General features: G+C 38.5%; 1 protein-coding gene across 3 annotated transcripts in view; it reads left to right on the top strand.

The window, feature by feature from the left end:
- The window catches only part of PKNOX1 (PBX/knotted 1 homeobox 1), a 36,014-nt gene extending 17,628 nt beyond the window's left edge, over positions 1-18,386 (top strand). For all 3 annotated transcript variants that reach the window (XM_085586624.1, XM_021546777.4, XM_085586614.1), the window contains 8 exons: positions 656-827; positions 8,259-8,429; positions 9,759-9,858; positions 10,720-10,817; positions 12,820-12,948; positions 13,969-14,045; positions 15,573-15,745; positions 16,709-18,386. In XM_085586624.1, coding sequence (XP_085442750.1) covers positions 656-827; positions 8,259-8,429; positions 9,759-9,858; positions 10,720-10,817; positions 12,820-12,948; positions 13,969-14,045; positions 15,573-15,745; positions 16,709-16,920 — 1,132 coding nt within the window. In that variant the 3' untranslated portion in view covers positions 16,921-18,386. The remainder of the gene's footprint in view (positions 1-655; positions 828-8,258; positions 8,430-9,758; positions 9,859-10,719; positions 10,818-12,819; positions 12,949-13,968; positions 14,046-15,572; positions 15,746-16,708) is intronic.
- The last annotated feature ends 331 nt before the right edge of the window (positions 18,387-18,717 follow it).

Below are 18,717 nucleotides of genomic sequence, written 5' to 3'. Positions count from 1 at the left end.
GTGTTCTTTCACCTTAACTACTTTATGAAGACAGAATTATTACTGGTTTTCAGGTTAAAAAAAAAAAAAAAAAGCAACCACAAAAACAGGAAAAACCCAAACAAAACACAAAAAAAACCTCAACCTGAGGCAGAAAGATGTATCCATTCATTTACAGACTTGTGCTAACAAAATCTTCTCTTTAGAGCATGATTTCACAGGAGGCCTCTGAACACAGCCTGAATATTCTTCTCAATTTTTTAAAGTTATTTCATGATGTGTAAGTGTGGCCCACATTGAAGAATAAATTAATTTTATCAGGCTTCATTTAAATCTGCATTCATCCTCCTGGTAAATCCAAAATCTCATTTCTAGTGCACTGTATTAATCTGTCTCAGTGCCACTCAATTACAGTGAATTAAACAGTCAGGGCTTTTTTGCTTGTGATGGTTCTCTTTAATTAAATATATACATATTTTACTGCTCTATTTGCCTCTGGAATGGGGTAAATCAAAATGAAAATAAACTTTTATCTTATTTTGCTCTAGCCAATGCTGTTATATGTAGTCTCTTCCAGAACTTGTCTGTGACTGTGAGCTTTTCTGACCTAGATGTCTTAATTTGCACATAAGTGAAAATACTTACTCATGTATTTAAACTGTTGTGTTTTTTTTAGGCACCCTCTATTTCCCTTGTTAGCACTATTATTTGAAAAATGTGAACAATCTACACAAGGCTCAGAAGGCACAACTTCTGCCAGTTTTGATGTAGATATTGAAAACTTCGTAAGGAAGCAGGAGAAAGAAGGAAAACCTTTTTTCTGTGAAGATCCAGAAACTGATAATTTGGTAAGTATTAGCTGTTTCTTTCATTTCTAAAATAACCACTACATTTGCAGCTTCTTCCTAATTTCTGATCTCAACTGGTCCTTGTAGTTTCACCTCACATTTTTCTGCCTGTGAGAGATTCTTCTTTATGTTAATGATAAAAAAATATTTCTTAAAATTTCTTCTGACCCCCTTTTCCCTTTTATCTGTAAATTTACAGATAAAAGGGCTCTTCACAGTTGTTTCCTATTCTCAGCTGACATGAGTATATTGGAGACAAACAGAAAAAAATCCTTTCCATAACCAAATTGACTCTGCAAATTAATTTAGAGTGTTTGGTGTTTAACATATTTATCAAAAACATGTAATTGATGTAAATTTTTCCAATTTGATTTAAATCACACTTCACCTAGTTAATGTGAGGGAAGAGCTATTATAAGATGCACCTAGTTAATGTGAGGGAAGAGCTATTATAAGATGATCTTAGAAAGTCTCTGCCATGTATAATATTTTCTTTCATGTCATTGACTCCTTTAGGCTTTCTTAAGGTCATTCCTTTGATGAAGCTGTGATTTCCCTATTTTGAATATACTTGCCTTCAATATTTTACTCAAAAATGCAGAACAGTTAGTTCTGTTCTGCATGAAGCTGGTCTGCTGACTTGTTAAGCCTCAGGTTATTTTCTTCATTTGTAACTCTCTGAATCCAACACAAAATCACTGTTTTTCCCTATCTCTCTAATCCAGATTTCTTTTCAGAAGCATATCTGAAGTCTAATAGTTGGAATGTAGTAGCTGTGGCTCAGTGGATGAGGAAAGAGCAGTGCTTGTGGTTTATCTTGACTTTTGTGGTCTCTTACAATGTTCTCATAGACAAACTGACAAGACAGGGATGAGATAAATGAGCAGTGAGGTGAACTGAAAAATGAGTGAACCCCTGGGCTCTGGGGATTCTGGTCAGCAGCATGAAGTCCAGTTGAGAGCTACCCATAAGTGCTGTTCTCCAGGGGCTGACTGTGAAACAGAACTGTTTGACATCCCCTTTGGTGACTGGGGTGGGGCAGGCTGAGCCTTCAGCAGGTTTGCAGGTGTTGCAGAGGAAGGGCTGATGCACACATGGCTCTGCCACCATTCAGAGGTATTTCATTGTTTCTGGAGAAGCAGAAAAATGGAAGCCTCGTGGAATTCAGCAAAGGGAAATGCCAAGTCCTACTAGGGGAAAAAGACTGACTCACCAGGGCAAGAGGAAATGGGCATGAACTTACCAAGGAATGGGTATGAAACACAGGAGGTTCTATTAAACATTTTACTGTGAGGGTGATTGAATACTGCAGGCTGCCCAGAGAGTTGTGGAGTCTCCATCCTTGGAGACACTCAAACTCAGCTGGACATGAGCCTGAGGAACTTGCCCTACCTGACTGACCTTGCTTTGGGCAGGAGGGTTGGATTAAATCATCTCCAGAGGTCCATTCTAACCTCAGCTATTCTGTGGCTTCTGTGAGCTTCCAAAGATTGGTTTCCCAAAGATCCTGCTTGCCTTGGCCTGTTCCCTGTGCTTTTGGTCACACATGAACACTCTCTCAGATCCAGCTTGCTTTGGTTGTAGCTGGGTCTGGTGTGTCATTGACTTGCTTATGGTTTCAGTTTGTGGTTCTAGTGACAAAGTCTCTTAGTTTATGTGGTGTTCCCTTTTGCTGATGGGCTGCACAAATCTGGCTGGTTTTGCTTGAGGTGGGTGAGGAATTATTTGTTTATGTCCTGGATTCCATGGCTGCTGAGGTCAGTAGTGGCTTAAACTGGAACCATGTTGCAAAATCAAAAATCCTTGGCATTGAACTCCCGTCCTGTGGTCGTATTGTTAGCTGTGACTTTCTGTTACTGGATACCAAATGAAACCTGAGTGCAGCTTGTCCTCTGCCTGTCCTGGAGGCTGGGAGCTCTGAACAGCTGACTTTCTGACAGGCTCTTCATTTGGTGTGGGGCTGTGAGCACAAGCTTCTCTTTTAAATTGTGAACAGGCTAGCATGGCTTTCAGTCTCTTTTCAGCTTGAAATATTGGTGCTTGACACAGGGAAGGCTCTAGATAGGCAGTTTTTTCTGCCTCCTGTCACATATATATATATTTTTATAGAGATTAAAAAGTCTGTTTAGTAGCAAGAAACACTATGGTGCACCTTTGTTCCATCTTCTACTCATGTTGTCCTTCCCTTTTTAACTCCAATGTTAATTCAACCATTCATCTGAAAGGAGAAGCTGTTAAGATTGATAGTTAGACTGGGCTGGAAGGGTGGAGCAGAGTCAAACAAATAAGATGTAAATGTTTGCTCAGTAGGATCAACACAAGGCCAGAACTGAACTGAGATGAACTGAGCATCACAACACTAAAGAGCCAAATTCAAATCCTATCTGAGAGTCACAGGCCTGTTACAGTAAGGAAATTGGTCAGCTGTTTAGTTTTTTTTTCCTTTTACCTCTTTGAGATGTGGCATGTAGAACTCAGCCAGACTGCAGTTTCTGTGACAGAGCTTCAACTGACAGCTCCAAAGCAACAGAATATAATTCCATGCTCTATGCTGCCTGTGGGCTAATTAAGTAGATAACAGAAATTATGAAGGGTCACAGATAGTGATTGTAGGGTCGCTTACAGTCCTGGCAACATTCCACATTGTGCACTCACTTGAAGTGCCTTGAATACTCCATGAGAGGAGTTTGGAGTTCATCCAGAGGACCACAGAATGTTAATCTGGGTGGCACAGGCATCAGCTCAGTCTGACCAGAAAGGAAGTTCATTAAAAGCAGTGGATGCTTGTTCCAGTTTGAGTAGCTCTTACTAAGCTATGGTCTAGATTATCTTGTTACTTTTGTATTATAGTTCCCATTCTCAATTAATTGGTGGCTTTGGGCTTTAGTATTAAAAAGGATTTCAGCCTTGGGAAATGTGGGTAGAATCCACCTGAAAGTTAATTTTAAGAATACTCATAAATTGTTAAATTACCTGTAAACCAACTTTCAAACCCTAGTTACTATCTAGATAGAGGGATTCTGGTCTAGGGTTGTGTTCTTCCCAGTTAAACTCTCCAACAACATCAGTTGGTGATCTTGAATCAGCAGGGCAAAGGATCATAGTCAATCCAGGAAAAATGTTACCAGGCCTTTTTTACTTCAGTGCCTTTCCCAGGTCTGGGTGCAATCCTTAGACCACGTGCTCTGGGGTGACCCTGTGGTTCATCCTGCAGATCTCCTGTTTTCCAATCCTTTGGAAAGGAAGTGGAAGCTGAAGGTTGTGCTCATGTTCTTACTAGACTGAAAATGTGCTTTCCTAGAGCTTCAACTTCCTCTATATCTTCTTGGAATATTACTTGCATCCCCTTGTTCCTCTTATCAAGCAACAGTGTCAGAAGATGTGTGTTGGCTGTCAATAACCAGATATTTGTAGTCTCTGTTGCTGCTTTCTGGAGGTGTGCTCAGTTTATCCACATAACTGGGAGTATCATCTGTTGGAGCTCCACTCACTGTTCCCCTTGCCCTTTGCTATCTCTGCCTCATTTTTACAGATAAATCAGATCCTGGAATGAACCAAGGCACCAACTGCTCTTTGCCATTAGTCTCATTTTGTGCATAGGGCATCCACAGACTCCCCATGTCTAAGAAGTTTATCAGCATTGGTGCTTGCAGAGAGTTTTTTTAGACCTTTCACAGATTATTTTATGTTTGAAGACATTCATTGCTTAACACTTTTTTGTTGCTCACTGCTAACCCAGACACTGCAGAAATACCAGGTTGCTTCAGGATGGTTCCTGCCTCTCGTGTTGCTTCTGTTCAGAAGAAACTCTTCCCACACATGGGTGGATTTTTTTAATTTCTCCACATTCATAGGGCCATAGGATGGTTTGGGTTGGACTACAACCTCAGGAGGTTTGTAGTCTAACCTCCTACACAGAGTAGAGTCAGCTGTGAAGTCAGAGCAGGTTACTTATGGCTTTGTCAAGTCTAGACAAAATACAAGGGGTGTTAAATATACTCTCCCTTTTGTATTTGAACAGGACACTGCCTTTTTTGAAGACCCCTGAGTTTTTTGTTTCATTTGGGGTAAGGATTTTTAGTTCAGTACCCTCTTCTCAATTCTCTTGAATTCTCTTAGTTATGTCTGGAACCTGAGTTGTAGTGGTGGAGCCAGCTGGTGTCATTTGAATATTGACTGACCAAGCCTTTCTGAAAAGTGTTTTTGCTGTTTTAATTTCCCATAAACCTCTAGTTGCATCTTTTCTAGCTATGTCTCATAGCTGAGGACTCAAAATAGAGGAGTGAGGTTATCAAATCAAAACAAATGAAAACAAAATAGCTTTTCTCCCTGAGTTTGTGTTCTAAATTGCTGCAGGAGGATTTAGGTCAGGGGGGTAGGTAAGCTGTAAATGTATACATTTTAATTTTTTTTTTCAAATGAAGACTCATTTGAGTGAGATTATGTGTCAGTACATGGAGATTCTTTCATGTATGTTGCCCACACATGCAGATGATGTGCTCTGAAATCCATAAAAAACTGTGACTGTGTTTTACATCAGCACAGCTGAGCTGGGGATCACGACTGAGGCACCACGGGCTTGAGGCACTGAAGGCAGGACACAGGCACAACCTAGAGCATATTTAAGCTAAAATAGCCTAAATTTCTTAAATTTGGAGACATTTATATATGAATAGGCTCCTGATAGCAGGAACTGGAAGTTTTTAAATATCTTTTCTTTCTCTAATAGTTTACCATTATCTTTATTTACAGCAATTTCAGCAGCAGTGGAAGGTGTCCCTGCTCATGGCAGAGGTTGGAACAGGATGATCTTTAGGGTCCCTTCCAACCCAAACCATTCTAGAATTGTGTGAATATACACAAATCTCATGGTTACTTTATCTTCATACATTTCTCTGAAGTGATACTCCAGTTTTATTGCTACAGCTGAAAAGACTGAATCAGTTATAAAATGTCATTTTTCTGTGGCATATTCTATGCAGTAGCACTGAATGAAATATTACTACTACTGTGACCTGTATTGTATTACCTTTGTCCAACTTGAGTTAACTCCTCCAACTTGAGTTATTTTATCAGGAGATCTTGATTTTTGTAGCTTTAAGGGAAAAGTGAACTTTTGCTGACATTAAGTTTGGTCCACCTGTGCTGCAAGAGAGCAGGAGCCACATGGCTACAATTAATGTGGCTGTAAATGAATTAGTAAGTCCTGGTGACAGGCATGGCATATTTACAAAGTTTTGTTTTCCTCCTAACCACAGCAGCACAGCTTCCTGCAGGAGTAGTGTGATGGAGAGGGGCCCTGCAGAAACCTGGACAGTGTTACTGAGTCTGGGTTTGTGGTTGATTTTGACTTTAATTCAATTTTCACCTCAAGCATCAACCATCAATTTTAAACTAAGTCTAAGCTGAAGAAAGGACTTTCATTCTTCCTCCAAGTACATGCTGATAAATAAACAATACAAATTTGGCTAATGTTTAAAAAAAACCAACTCTCTTGACTGAGCAAAAATAAACTAATCTCTATTATGGTCAAATATTATGTGTCCAAAAGCATATTTTGTTACCTCAGTTTTAGCTGAATGTTTAAAACACTAATATGATGTGCAATCTGTTAATTACTCACACATGAAGAATTTTCTATTTTAAGGTTTTTTGTCTCTGAAACAGAGACAGAATTTCTTGAAAAACAGACGACCTTTGTTTTGTGTTAAAATTTAGTTACATTTGCTTGCTTTAACTTTGTTGTGTTTAAAGGTGCATAAGCACAGTTTAAACAGCAACCTAGGCTGGGTTGGAAAATCACTGGTTTGTGTCTCAGTGTTGGGTCAATGCATTCAGTGTTTCAAAGGCTTTCAGTGTCAGAGGTCAAAAGAGTTACCAGATATTAATTTGGGTCAACTTCCTCAAATCAACAGCTCAGGTGTTTCTGCAGCTGTTTTTTGAAAGGTGTATTTTTTTTTTTCATTTTATCCCTGAGAAGAATATTTTTTCTGCATCAAGTGAGTGTCCTAGAACCTTAATTTATGTGTTTTCCAAGTATGTCTATGGGAGTGGCTGAAAAAACAGGGAAAATACTCTTCTCAATGAAAGCTAAAATGTCATGATGGGGAGCACACTAAAGGTGTCCTGTCTTGATCTCCTCTGGGTGAGTTGAGCAAAGGCATCCTCAGCTCCCAGTTGGCTTCCTGAGTTGGAAGTAATAGACAGATTCGTTTGGAGGGTCTAATTTCTGTTCACTGGATTCAGTGCTCTGCCCAGGTAAATAACCCCTCATACAGGACAGATTTTTCCAAATAATTGTAAAGTTAAGTTCTGCACTGCTTCAAAATTGCAACTGTTCAGTTTCATGAAGCTGAAGGATATTTGTCTCAGAGATCCAGCACAGCACAGAAACATTGGGGGTGGCATGTTGTATAAAAAATCATTACTTTTCTGGTGTGTTGTGTACATAGTTGAATGTCCTAGATTTCCTGCTGCTGTTAGACCATCTGGATTTGGTTTTAGCTTCTGATCTTCTGCCATGACCCTTACAATCACCTAAGCTATTTTTATGCAGCATGTAATACCATTGGTTATCCAGGCTTACAGTGTTTTTCTCACAGTGAACATGACAAGTATTCTCCTCACATACATATCTCCTCTACTTGGATTTTAGCTTAAACATGGATTTTTTAAAAAAAATTGGTGCTGTGCTTTGTATTTAATGTTTTGAATTTCAGAAATCAGTCTCTTAGAAGATTTTACCTGAGAGTTGTTCATCTTTGACATACAATCACAGAGTACCTTAAAAGCTGTAGCACTGAAGAACTGTTTGATTACTTTAAGCTTTGTGGAAGAGTGTGACTAAATTTGGGACCTCTTTATTCTAATTTTATTGAAAAATAAAAGCTTTCATCCTCCCTAGCAATCTCTGGAACAAATTTATGCTTAATCACAGGAGTGTCTTCTTTCTCAACTGTATCTCAAACCCTTCTGGTTTCCTGGTGTCAGGTGTAGTGAAGCTGAACGTGTTGTTTCTGATTTATGGAGCTCCAGAGAAGTGCTGCTGGCCAAGCCTGTCCCAGCCCTGCTTTCCAGATCATTTCTGTGGATGGGATTTCCATCACTTCCAGTCTTGTGTGGTCTGTGACCCAGAGTTGTACAAGGGGGTTAAAGACCACATGGACATCCAGGCTCATCCTGTGCCCTGTGACACCTGGGCTGCTCTGTCTTCCTGAAGTGTCACACGTGACAAAAATCACTTTGTTGTCCTGTTTCCCCCGTGTGGCAGCTTCATTTTGTTCCTTTCTCATTCCAGGATTTAGCAGTTTTAGTCTTTATTGGGTGATCTTTGTTACTGGAAAACTGTTTGCTTAAATCTCACATAAAATAGATATTTTTTAAAGAACGGTTATTTTGGTTTTGATTTTTTTCCCCAATTCTCTCCCTCAGATGGTAAAAGCAATCCAAGTTCTGCGTATCCATCTGCTGGAGCTAGAAAAGGTTAATGAACTCTGCAAGGATTTCTGTAGTCGTTACATTGCCTGCCTGAAGACAAAAATGAACAGTGAAACTCTATTAAGTGGAGAGCCTGGAAGTCCTTATTCACCTGTGCAATCTCAGGTGTGTTTCAAATACTGTTGTTCAGTGGAATTTTGCTTAGATTTCCTTAGGAAGTTACAGCTATGCTATCAGTTTGCAAACAGAGTTTCTGCAGTTTCCTGTATTCTCTCAATTGGCTTATTTAGAGTAGAAAAAGTTTTGTTTTGTTTTGTTTTTTTCTTTTTGGTGCCACTGCCTGATGGACAAATCTGTTGAAATGTGCCAGAGCACAGAGTCAATTTTTTTTATTGTCTTCCTTTTATGATTTTCTCAGTTCAGCAAGTGGAGATATTCAGAATAGCCTGGATTTGCTATTTGGTTGGAAGGAGGTTAGGAAACAGAATAAACAAAGAAGAAAAATTTTGCTTGTTAAGGCCCCTTTAGTTTGCCTCCTTCATTAAAACATTGAGATGACTGATACATTTCACACACAATCTGTATTCTGGAATAAATAGACAATATCTGATGGATTAAAGTTGCAATATTGCATTAATTTGTGTTAAATTGATCACAATAGGTTATGGTTGATGGTTTTGCTGTCAGATGCTGCAGAGCGAGCCCTGCCACCCCAGTACCCACTTGATCCTGTGTCTGAGGGCATTGCCCTTCTCTGAATTACTCATGTGTCTAATGCTCTGTATTAAAAAAAGCCCCATTGACTTTTAAACTTCACTTTCTGGACTTCTTATATAGGTTTTGATGTCTGGAAGTGTGGAAAGGAGATTCTAGAACCAGGAAAAACCATATTTTAAAAGATTTTTTTCTGTATATGTTTTATGGTTTTCTGTAAAGACACGAGGGACCCATTTTGCATTTGCTATCAAAAGAGATTATTGATACATACTAAGGAAATGTGTAAGAGTTTGCATGTTCAGGGTTGAGTAAGAGCTATCTTGAGCAGAAGAAAATATATTGAATATTTAATACATTATGTTCAAATTGAAGGAATTGAAGTAATAACTAAAATTCTGAAGCTTTGATGCTTGTAATAAGAGCATCAAGGGTCATTTCATTTGTTCTTTTTCCCTCTTGCCTTTTGAAACTTTCTTATTCTTTATATACCTAGAACTAAAATGTCTCAAAATTGTTTCACATCTTCTCTAGCAGTTGCTTTCATGAGGGTTTTCAAAGGTAATGGTTGGTGATAATAAGGAAGTTAATGTAGGTAATGATGAACCCCTAATGAAGTATCTTTCTCTTTGAAGGTAATCCTGTGATTAAACTCCAAACGTATTTTAGAGCAAAAAATACCTAAAACAAATTTCAAAAATGCACAAGCATGCTTGATCTCCTTACATGAAAAAACAAAAGGTTAAAAAATGTAAGCAACTAACTGTTTTATTTTTCTAGCAAATTCCAAGTGCCATTGCAGGCACACTCAGTCCTCAAGGGATCGTGGTGCCAGCATCAGCATTGCAGCAGGGAAATGTAACTATGGCAACAGTAGCAGGTATGACACACTAAAAACAACTGGCACCTTGCTCTTTATCTTGGTTTCCTTTATGCTTGTTACAAAAAATACACAAATATTTGAAAAAGTGTGTTTTAATAATAAAAAGTATGTTTTAACAACTGAAAAGTTACTGTAGTACAGTCAAGTGCTTTACTGGCTTATGAAGGTTTGTTTAATTTATGTGTTTTCCAAATATGTCTGTGGGAGTGGCAGTTACATATATAATATTAAGAAATCTTAATGTGCAACACTACACTTGCTAAATTTTCGTAGACTATGGTGTTTGACTTTTTTTTTTGCCTTTAAAAAGAAGAATTCTATTTGACAAAAAATGCATTACCTAAACCATTGTACTTGTTGTCTGCCTTGTGCTCCTTGGAGTTTGGAACCACACCTACAAATCTGTAAAATCCTTGATGTCCTTGTTATATGGAAATTACATTTGACATGAAGTGTTTAGTCTTGCCTCTCAGCAAGGTTTTAAATCAAACCCAGCTGCCCCAAGAACTGGCCACACTGAGGTGTGATTTTGGTGTTGTGACCTTCGTTGGTTGAAGACTTAGCTCAGTTAAAACAACATGAAGAACTGTTTTATAGCCTGATAATAATGGCATTTTCCTTTGAAAATAGGTTTAGAATGCCTAAAATACAGGGAAATAGAATCAAAATTTGTACAGTTTTTTGTGAATGGATGAAGATTTTAGTGTAGCAAAGAGCACATCTTGCATGCTGACTAGAAAAGAGTAATTGATAGATTATTAAAAGTCTGGTGTGGTGTGCAGTGCTGATGTGTTTAAAGAGAGTAATACTTGAAGGGCTTTTTCTTCCCCATAATCTGTGTTTCTGTTTTGCTTCAAGGGGGGACAGTGTATCAGCCAGTCACTGTGGTCACTCCACAAGGACAAGTGGTGACACAGGCACTGTCACCTGGGACTATTCGGATCCAGAACTCTCAGGTTTGTTCCATAAATTCCACAGAATGATGTTCTGGCTGGAAATACATCTCAGTGGGTTTAGGAGTTTTGATTTAAATTTCTCACACTGGCAAAACAAGCTCTGTGTACACACAGAGTAATTAATTGTAAATTGGTGCAGCCACAGCTGTGGGAGGTACAAGTTGTAGGATATGTCACGATGTCCCCCCTGCCACAAGAGCTCATCAGAGTTCCTGCCTTTTAATTGTCTTCCTTTACTGATGCCAGAAGAGTTATAGTTATGTGAAATTAAAAAATAAAAACAAACCACAAACTAAAATAAAAAAACCCCACCTCTAAACTCAATCAACAACAAAACAAAATAACAACAACAACAACAACAAAACCCACACCAATACAAACTAAAAACCCCTCTGAATCAAATGAATGCTTTTTCAATTATTAAAACTTTTCTAATAATTTAACTTTGTTTATGGCTGGATAGATTTAATGTATTACATTAAGGTACCATACTTCTATTGTGAGAAATTTGAATTTTTATTACAATAGCAACCAATGCAATTGTGAAAATATATATATTTCAGAGTTTATCTATTCGGAGAAGCATTTTTCTATAAAACCTTCAACTAAGACTCTGGGAGATTCCTCAGTTTTGTCTCCTTGTACCCTAAAATATGAAGGCCTGCACTCTTTTGTGGGAGGCTCTTAAGAGTTAGATCTGAAGAGTTCAATGAAACAACTGAAGAAAAACAAACATGAAAACGAGACCATCTTGTGGTGCAGAAAGCCTTGCTAGCTTTCTCTGGAAGTGGAAAACCAAATCTTTCTGGAATCTGGATTTAATTAGAAATGTGAATGAGGAGTTCCCATCTCCACAGCATAAAATCTGTTGGTAATCATTGACTCACTGGTTTCTTTTCCCCCTTATTCTGGCCTTCCAACCAAAAAAGTGTGCACAGAGTGTTCTTTGAATTGGCAGGAGCAAATCTGTACTCAGTCATGTTCCCCTTAGAACACAGACAGCTCTGTCCTCACACACCTCTCAGAAATAAATGTGTTAAATTACTCTCCTGGACTGAAGGGATTTTGAAAAATTGGGTGGTTTTTTTACCTTTTATGCAAAAAACCTAAAATACTGAGAGGAAAAGAATGCCTCTAGCCTATAAATAAAAAATAAAATGACCTTCTGTATACATCTATGACTACTTTTGATATTAGTGGGAATCTCCAAACCCACCTATGCAAAGGTCACAAATTGAAAATCTTTCTTCAGTGTCTTCTTTTTCAGGTTTTCAGAATGCTGTGGAGGTAGGGAAAAAACACTGTAGAAAAGATATTGCAAGTTCATTATAAAGCCTCCATATGCAAGCAGGTTATTTAAAATGCAAGACATTACTTGGGAAATTAAAATATTCTCCAAATACACATTTGTAGAAATTTGATAGCCTAAACCTTGTTTAAAACTAATTTCCTACATATTGATTAGCTTAAGAAATTGCTCCAATTTGTCTGGAAAACCTGATTTTGGTTACAATTGTCTGAAATATAATCTTACATGACAGCACATAAATTGTGCTGTTTCTGTCTATTTCTGCATAAGCATTTAAGAATGTATTCCCCAACGTTCAGATAACCAATGTACAAATGATTTGATGGATCCATAGGAAGTGAAAAACAAAGAGAAAGAAATAGGAATATTTAGGAAGTAGTATGAATGTGGTGAATTATAGGTTCTGCTGTATGGATCTTAATGCTCTTTGAGCATTTAATGCATTTATTTAGCAGGATCTTTAGCATCTTTGTTTGCAACTGCAGCATAATAATTAATTTTACTTTATCCTTTATTTAAATCTTATATCAGTAATACGTCCCATAGTTGTTTATGCTTGCACACAGTGAGTATATTCTAGACATTCAAGCCTAATTTCCTTTTATTCCTTCTGTAAATGAGTTGTTCATTTATTGATACAGAACTGCCATGACTATGTTAACTGCTTTATTTCTCCTAAAATTAAATGTGCAGCTCCAGTTGCAATTAAACCAAGATCTAGGCATCTTGCATCAAGATGATGGCTCATCAAAAAATAAGAGAGGAGTTCTTCCCAAGCACGCTACAAATGTGATGAGATCTTGGCTTTTTCAGCACATAGGGGTAAGGACTGAGCATGGTCTGTTTTTTATGTAGCTCTTTTGTGTGGTCTCTTAAAATTTTTCTTCATAAACAAGGTGAATTTATTCTGTTGTCAGTTATGGAACCTCAGTTCAGCTTTCCCTGGAGTCATTTGGAGTAGTTCCACAGTCTAAAGCTGGTTGACTTTTATTAATATTTTAATAAATATGTTACATTTGTACTGCACAGTCTAAATAAGTGCTGTTACAAGGAGCCTTTCTTCATTTCACTGTGTTGAGAACTTAATGCTCTCTACACCCTGGTTCATGGCACAAGGAAAAGTAATTCCACCTGTATTTTGCAGTGTTTTAGGGGTATTTTTGACCATGGAAAATTTCACATTTTCTGTCTTTATCTGCTTTCCAATCCTTCTGATGTGTACCAAGCGTGTCACTATCTGCTTGTGCTTCCAACTGTCTTCCCTTTGCATGAATCCTTTGAAAGGATAAATGGCTCTCAAGCTATTACAACATTGAATTGATTGATATTTTGCCTTTTACAACTGGTTTGCAGCAGAGAACTGATCCAGGGAAGCTGCATGTGCACTTCTTGTGTTACGTGCCCTGTCCTCATCTGCTTAGAGCAGCTTTATTTAACTCCAGAGCTCCTTTATTTAACTGAGTGCTCCTCAGTTCTCTCATATGACACTGCCCTGGCCAGCAGAACTAATCAGAGCTGCTCACATGCTGTGCTGCCCAGGGATCACGCTCTTTAATAAAGACTGTCAGCCATGAGAAGCTTTTTCTTCTGAATTACACAGCAGCAGCTTCATGGTGCCACAGACACTCTCAAGGATAAAATCAGTTTTTGTGTAGTAAAGCACTCTTTGTTTAATTATTTTTGTCTATAGAAGTTTGTGAGGTTTCTAATGTTTGTGTTTTCATGAGTCAGGTGGCCTTAATCCACCCTTTTTAATCAGATATAATCAAGGAGTTCTTATTTTTGATGAGGAGATGAAAAACAAGCTTATGCCTTTTTTGTTTGCTTTTCTGGCCTCTGTAGCATCCATATCCAACAGAGGATGAGAAGAAGCAGATTGCAGCACAAACAAATCTGACACTACTCCAAGTTAACAATTGGTAAGAGCAAAGCCCTTAACTTAATATCTGTCCTTGCCTCCATGTGCTTACAGCTCAGAAATAGTGAGAAGGATAACGTGGACATCTGGAGTTGAACGTAAATATTCTACATATGTTACAAAACATGTATAGAAATACAAGAACTATGCACTGGCACACAAGCATGTTATTTTTATAAAGTATAATAATACTCATGTCGTTTAAATTATATAAGGAGTCGAGAAAACATTGCAGCATTAAGAATTGTGTCCTGTTCCAGTGCTGAGAGAGGTGGAAGTACTCTCATCTCTCTTCTGCAAGTAAAGAAGTTGAAATCTGAAAGCATTTGGTGGCCTGGAGGCTGCAGATGTTTAAGAAGTTGCTGTTAACAGATTCTGTTCTTGTATCAAAGGATGCTCTCCTGAGCACTGATGTCTGAATGGAGAGGCAGTTCCTCAGCTACACCAGTTCATGCTTCAGCAGGTTTTGTCATGTCTTATCTTTCGTGGAGGTGTAAGATAAGACACCTGCCCTGCAGAAGAGAGGAGGGAAGGTGCTGCCACGTGTCCTATGGCATCAGTTGTGCCATCAGTTCCTAAAATTGCTGCAGCAAAGTCCCACTGGGATCTGCCTCAGATTTCAAAGATGACACTGGCTGTGAGGTTGTGGAGGGGTCCAGGGGGGAAATAGTCAGGATAGTGACAGAACACTGGTTCCAAAAGTGGAACAGAGTGACTGTGCCTGTGTGACATGTGGCCATGGAGCTCTGTGCTGGGATCTGACTGCTGTCTTTGCAGAGCATTGTATTACAGCTTAGGAACCTGCCAGCTGCACCTGATTTCCTCCCATTGCAGGTAAACTTGGGAGCTGGATGTGTTTTTGATATTTAGAAATGATGTCTTCAGTCACAACTCCCTTCACTATGTTGAAGTTGATTCCATTTAAGTATTTCCTTGTTCACTAGCAGAAAGGGGAAGTGCAGCCATTAGCATGCTAAAGTAAGCAAGTGAAATTCAGAGAACTAAAAGGAATCAGGACACATCTGAAAAATGTGTTTGCTGTCATCTCCTGGATCAGGAGCCAACCCTTGGAAAGCCAGGGAGCCTGTAAAATAAGTAATGCAGAAGCTTAAGGGAGTAAATGAAACCAGACCAAACAAAGCATGTTAGGCAGGGGCTAGACTTTAGGTGAACCTTAATGAGAGGAGTATCAGCTTTCTGAGCTGGGCTGTCAGCAGGTTTTCTGGTGCTTAGTTTTTAATAAGATCCTGAAGTGTACATCTGTTGTGCTGTCTGGAGAATTTTTCCTTCTGAGGTGGGGGAAAAATGCTGTTGCAAAATGATAGAAGTGCTTTCTTAGCTACGTTGCCAAAATTGAAGATGCTGGTGTTCTAGGAGTGGTTCTACACTTTAAAAAGAATGGGAAGCCCAGCTGATAGAAGATTTCATATTCTTAATTTTTTTTCCTGCTGCATACTTTGTGAATGTGAGAGAGATGGAATTTACAGCCAACTGGCCCTAAGTTCACCCTGCCCTCAATTGTATTTAGGTTTATCAATGCTAGAAGGCGAATTCTTCAGCCAATGCTGGATTCCAGTTGTTCTGAAACTCCAAAAACAAAGAAGAAAACAGCCCAGAACAGACCAGTGCAGAGGTTCTGGCCTGACTCCATTGCCTCAGGAGTTGCTCAGCAGCAATCGAACGAGCTCACGATGTCAGATGGTGAGGAGAGCTGCCTGAACATGGATAATAAAGTTAATTCCTCTCTGACAGGGAGAGGGAGGGTTTGATGACTATGGTGGGAGGGGGAACTTCTGGATATTTCATTATAAACGTGGTTTTAATCTGGGAAAGCATAACAGAAATGTGTCACTTTTTTCCTGTCTAACAGTTTTCTGTGGTTTAAGCAAGGGTATTGTAATGGAATTCATGTTAAGAAACTTGCTTTTGTTTCCAAAGTTATGAAATGACAGAATAAAAGATGTAAAACTGAGATGTACAGCTGCGTTCTCTCTTTGTGCACGTCAGGAGTCTCCTGTTGGATGAGCAGCACTCAGCTTCAGCTTCATGGCTGAGCAGCTGCAATTCCACATCTGCCCCATGTGCTTCCAGTTGAACAATGAGAGGCAGGAAAATGTCATAGAGCCTCCACAGATTTTGACTGAAGTAACTTCCTCAGTATCAGATGAAACAAAAAGATTTTATTTAAGAAAGCTAAGTAACTGCTTTAATGCCAGGATCATCCTTTCTGTCCTGCTGCTTGGTGCTTTATTCTTTCCAGTTTGTAACAAATTTTTTTTCAGCCTCTGCTGGATCTGACAACAACTTTTTGCATTGAAGCTACCTTGAATCTGAACACTCCCCTTTTTCTGCAATGAATTAAGCTGGAATACTTTGCAGAAATGGCCTTGTGATGACTTGATTGGAGAGCTGCGGTAGTGGGTGTCCATAAGGCAGATTTAAGATTCACAACACAAAGTTTAAGATTCCTGACCAACCTAATTCTGGCATTTCCTGACATTTAAGTATTTGACAGCCTATATATCTTTTAATGTAGTTCCTTAAGTTTCTGTGGTGGGTTGATTAGAAACAACTGTTCTGGGGTAACTTGATTAGAAAAAAGCTCCGTTAGGTACAAGCAGAAGGCAAGAAAGGTGCTGAAGTGCTGTGGTTGTGCTCCTGCAGGTGCTGTCGTGACCATCACAGCTCCAGTGAACATGAATGTAGACAGCCTGCAGTCCTTGTCCTCAGATGGTGCCACCCTGGCTGTGCAGCAGGTGATGATGGCAGGGCAGAGCGAGGACGAGTCCGTGGACAGCGGCGAGGACGACGGCGGAGACCTCTCGACAGCAAATATCAGTGGGCTGGTCCTGGATAACAGCGACTCTCTGCAGTAGGAAGGCAGAGAGCCTGGAGAAAAACACTTAGGAACAAGAATGGACTGACTGACTGACTTTTTATAGTTTGCACAGCAAACATTTTACACAAGTTTTATTTCTAATATGTTTTATATGTAGATATAGAAGGGTGCACTTTTTTGTATTTCATAGTAAGCTTAAAGAGTGTTTTTGCAGGTGCAGCAACTTCTTTCAAATGTGTTTTGCTTTTTTTTTGTTGGTTTTTTTTGTTTATTTTCCTTTCCTTATTTCAGAAAATTATATCTAGTAATATAAAGAACCACGTAAGCACCCCTTTGTTCTCTGAATTGGAAGTGCTGCAGTTTCTGATGAATTATGCAGTTTCAATTAGTGCTGTTATTTAACACAGCTTTTGATGAGCAGGTGATGTAAATTTAAAGCATGTGACACTAGTGTGTGAAACTTGATTATTGAGTTAGATGCATATATTTGAAAGATGCTTCTGCACCTTAAAAACTGCTAGTCTGAGGTGGACAGCAACACACATAAAAAGAAACTGTTGATGTGTGATTCAGTAGAGAATGTATGGCAATTTAAATAAGTTTAGTTTCTCTCATAGTCCGTGAGCCTGTTTATCATTTGCTATAAAAACTCCTATTTTTACCTTGCTGGGGTTATTGGATAAAAAAAAAATATTTTTATAAATTCACTAGAAATTGGGATGACAACTGTATTAAGCAGGAGGAAAAAAAAATTTCCAGAGGGGAAAAATAAATGTTTAGTATTCCTATTTGGAAGGTCTGAAAATTGACCCAATTTAATAAACAAGCCTACAGTAGCATTCTATGATTCTCAGCTATCCCACAGTGATATACTATATTTGATAATAGCATAAGAAGGGCCCACTGTTTGATGGGATTTTGATATTGTCAAACATTGATTTATATTATGTGTAAACTAATATTCAAATTGCATAACTCTGTATCTAGACTTGTATCTGAAAATATTTGCTAAATGAGTATTCAGGTAAGTAAGTTCAAACACCCACAACTTTTCCAATTATTAGAGAAATTTAACATTTTATAGTTTGTACAACTGAATCTAAAAAAATGAAAGTTGCCTACTATACAGTCATGAATTCTGCTATTTTATTGCATTTGAAATATTTTCCCCTAATACAAAAAGAAAAATATAACATGAATTTATATCAAATTTCTTCAGATCTGAAGTTTACTACCAGAATATACAGCAGGCTTTGTTAGAGTAGGAAATCCTTGTGTGTCATTTAAAAAACAAAGAGCTGGTGATAAAAACAGCTGGGTTTTGGTTTGATTTTGTTTTGGGATTTTTTTTTGTTTTGTTTTGTTGTGGTAACAGTTAATTTCTTTCGTTTTCCCAAAGTTTGAAGTCTGTGATTGTCTATCCATGAACACTTGCTTTTGGAACTTTGTATTTCCCTTTGTTAAGTACAAATAAGAGACTCAAGAGCCTCATGGTATGATGAACACCCTCTTTTGTCCCTGTCCATTTGTCACAGTGTTGGCTTAGATCAGAGCCAGAATTTCCTTCTGATTTTGACCAAATCTGAGTGTGTTTCTAATGTGACAAGGAGAAAGGTGGTCACCTTTAGAATCTTCAGACACTGTATTTGAACAAAGCCCTTTGGCAGATGCAAATATTTAATGGAATAATTAATTTCTGCTTCTCAGAACACTCAGGCACATGCTGAGGTCCCCTTGATTTCAGGAGGATGAAGGAATGTGCTGCTGGACATGCTGAAGAGGCTGGAAGGTGCTCATGGCAGATTGTCTTCAAGGCAAGGTTCAGTTGGTAGGA

This window comes from Lonchura striata, chromosome 1 (genome assembly GCF_050655825.1).
Source record: "Lonchura striata isolate lonStrDom1 chromosome 1, ASM5065582v1, whole genome shotgun sequence".
Classification (NCBI taxonomy): domain Eukaryota; kingdom Metazoa; phylum Chordata; class Aves; order Passeriformes; family Estrildidae; genus Lonchura; species Lonchura striata.
The sequence above is the reverse complement of the archived record's forward strand: the minus strand, read 5'-3'. Positions and strand labels throughout refer to the sequence as shown.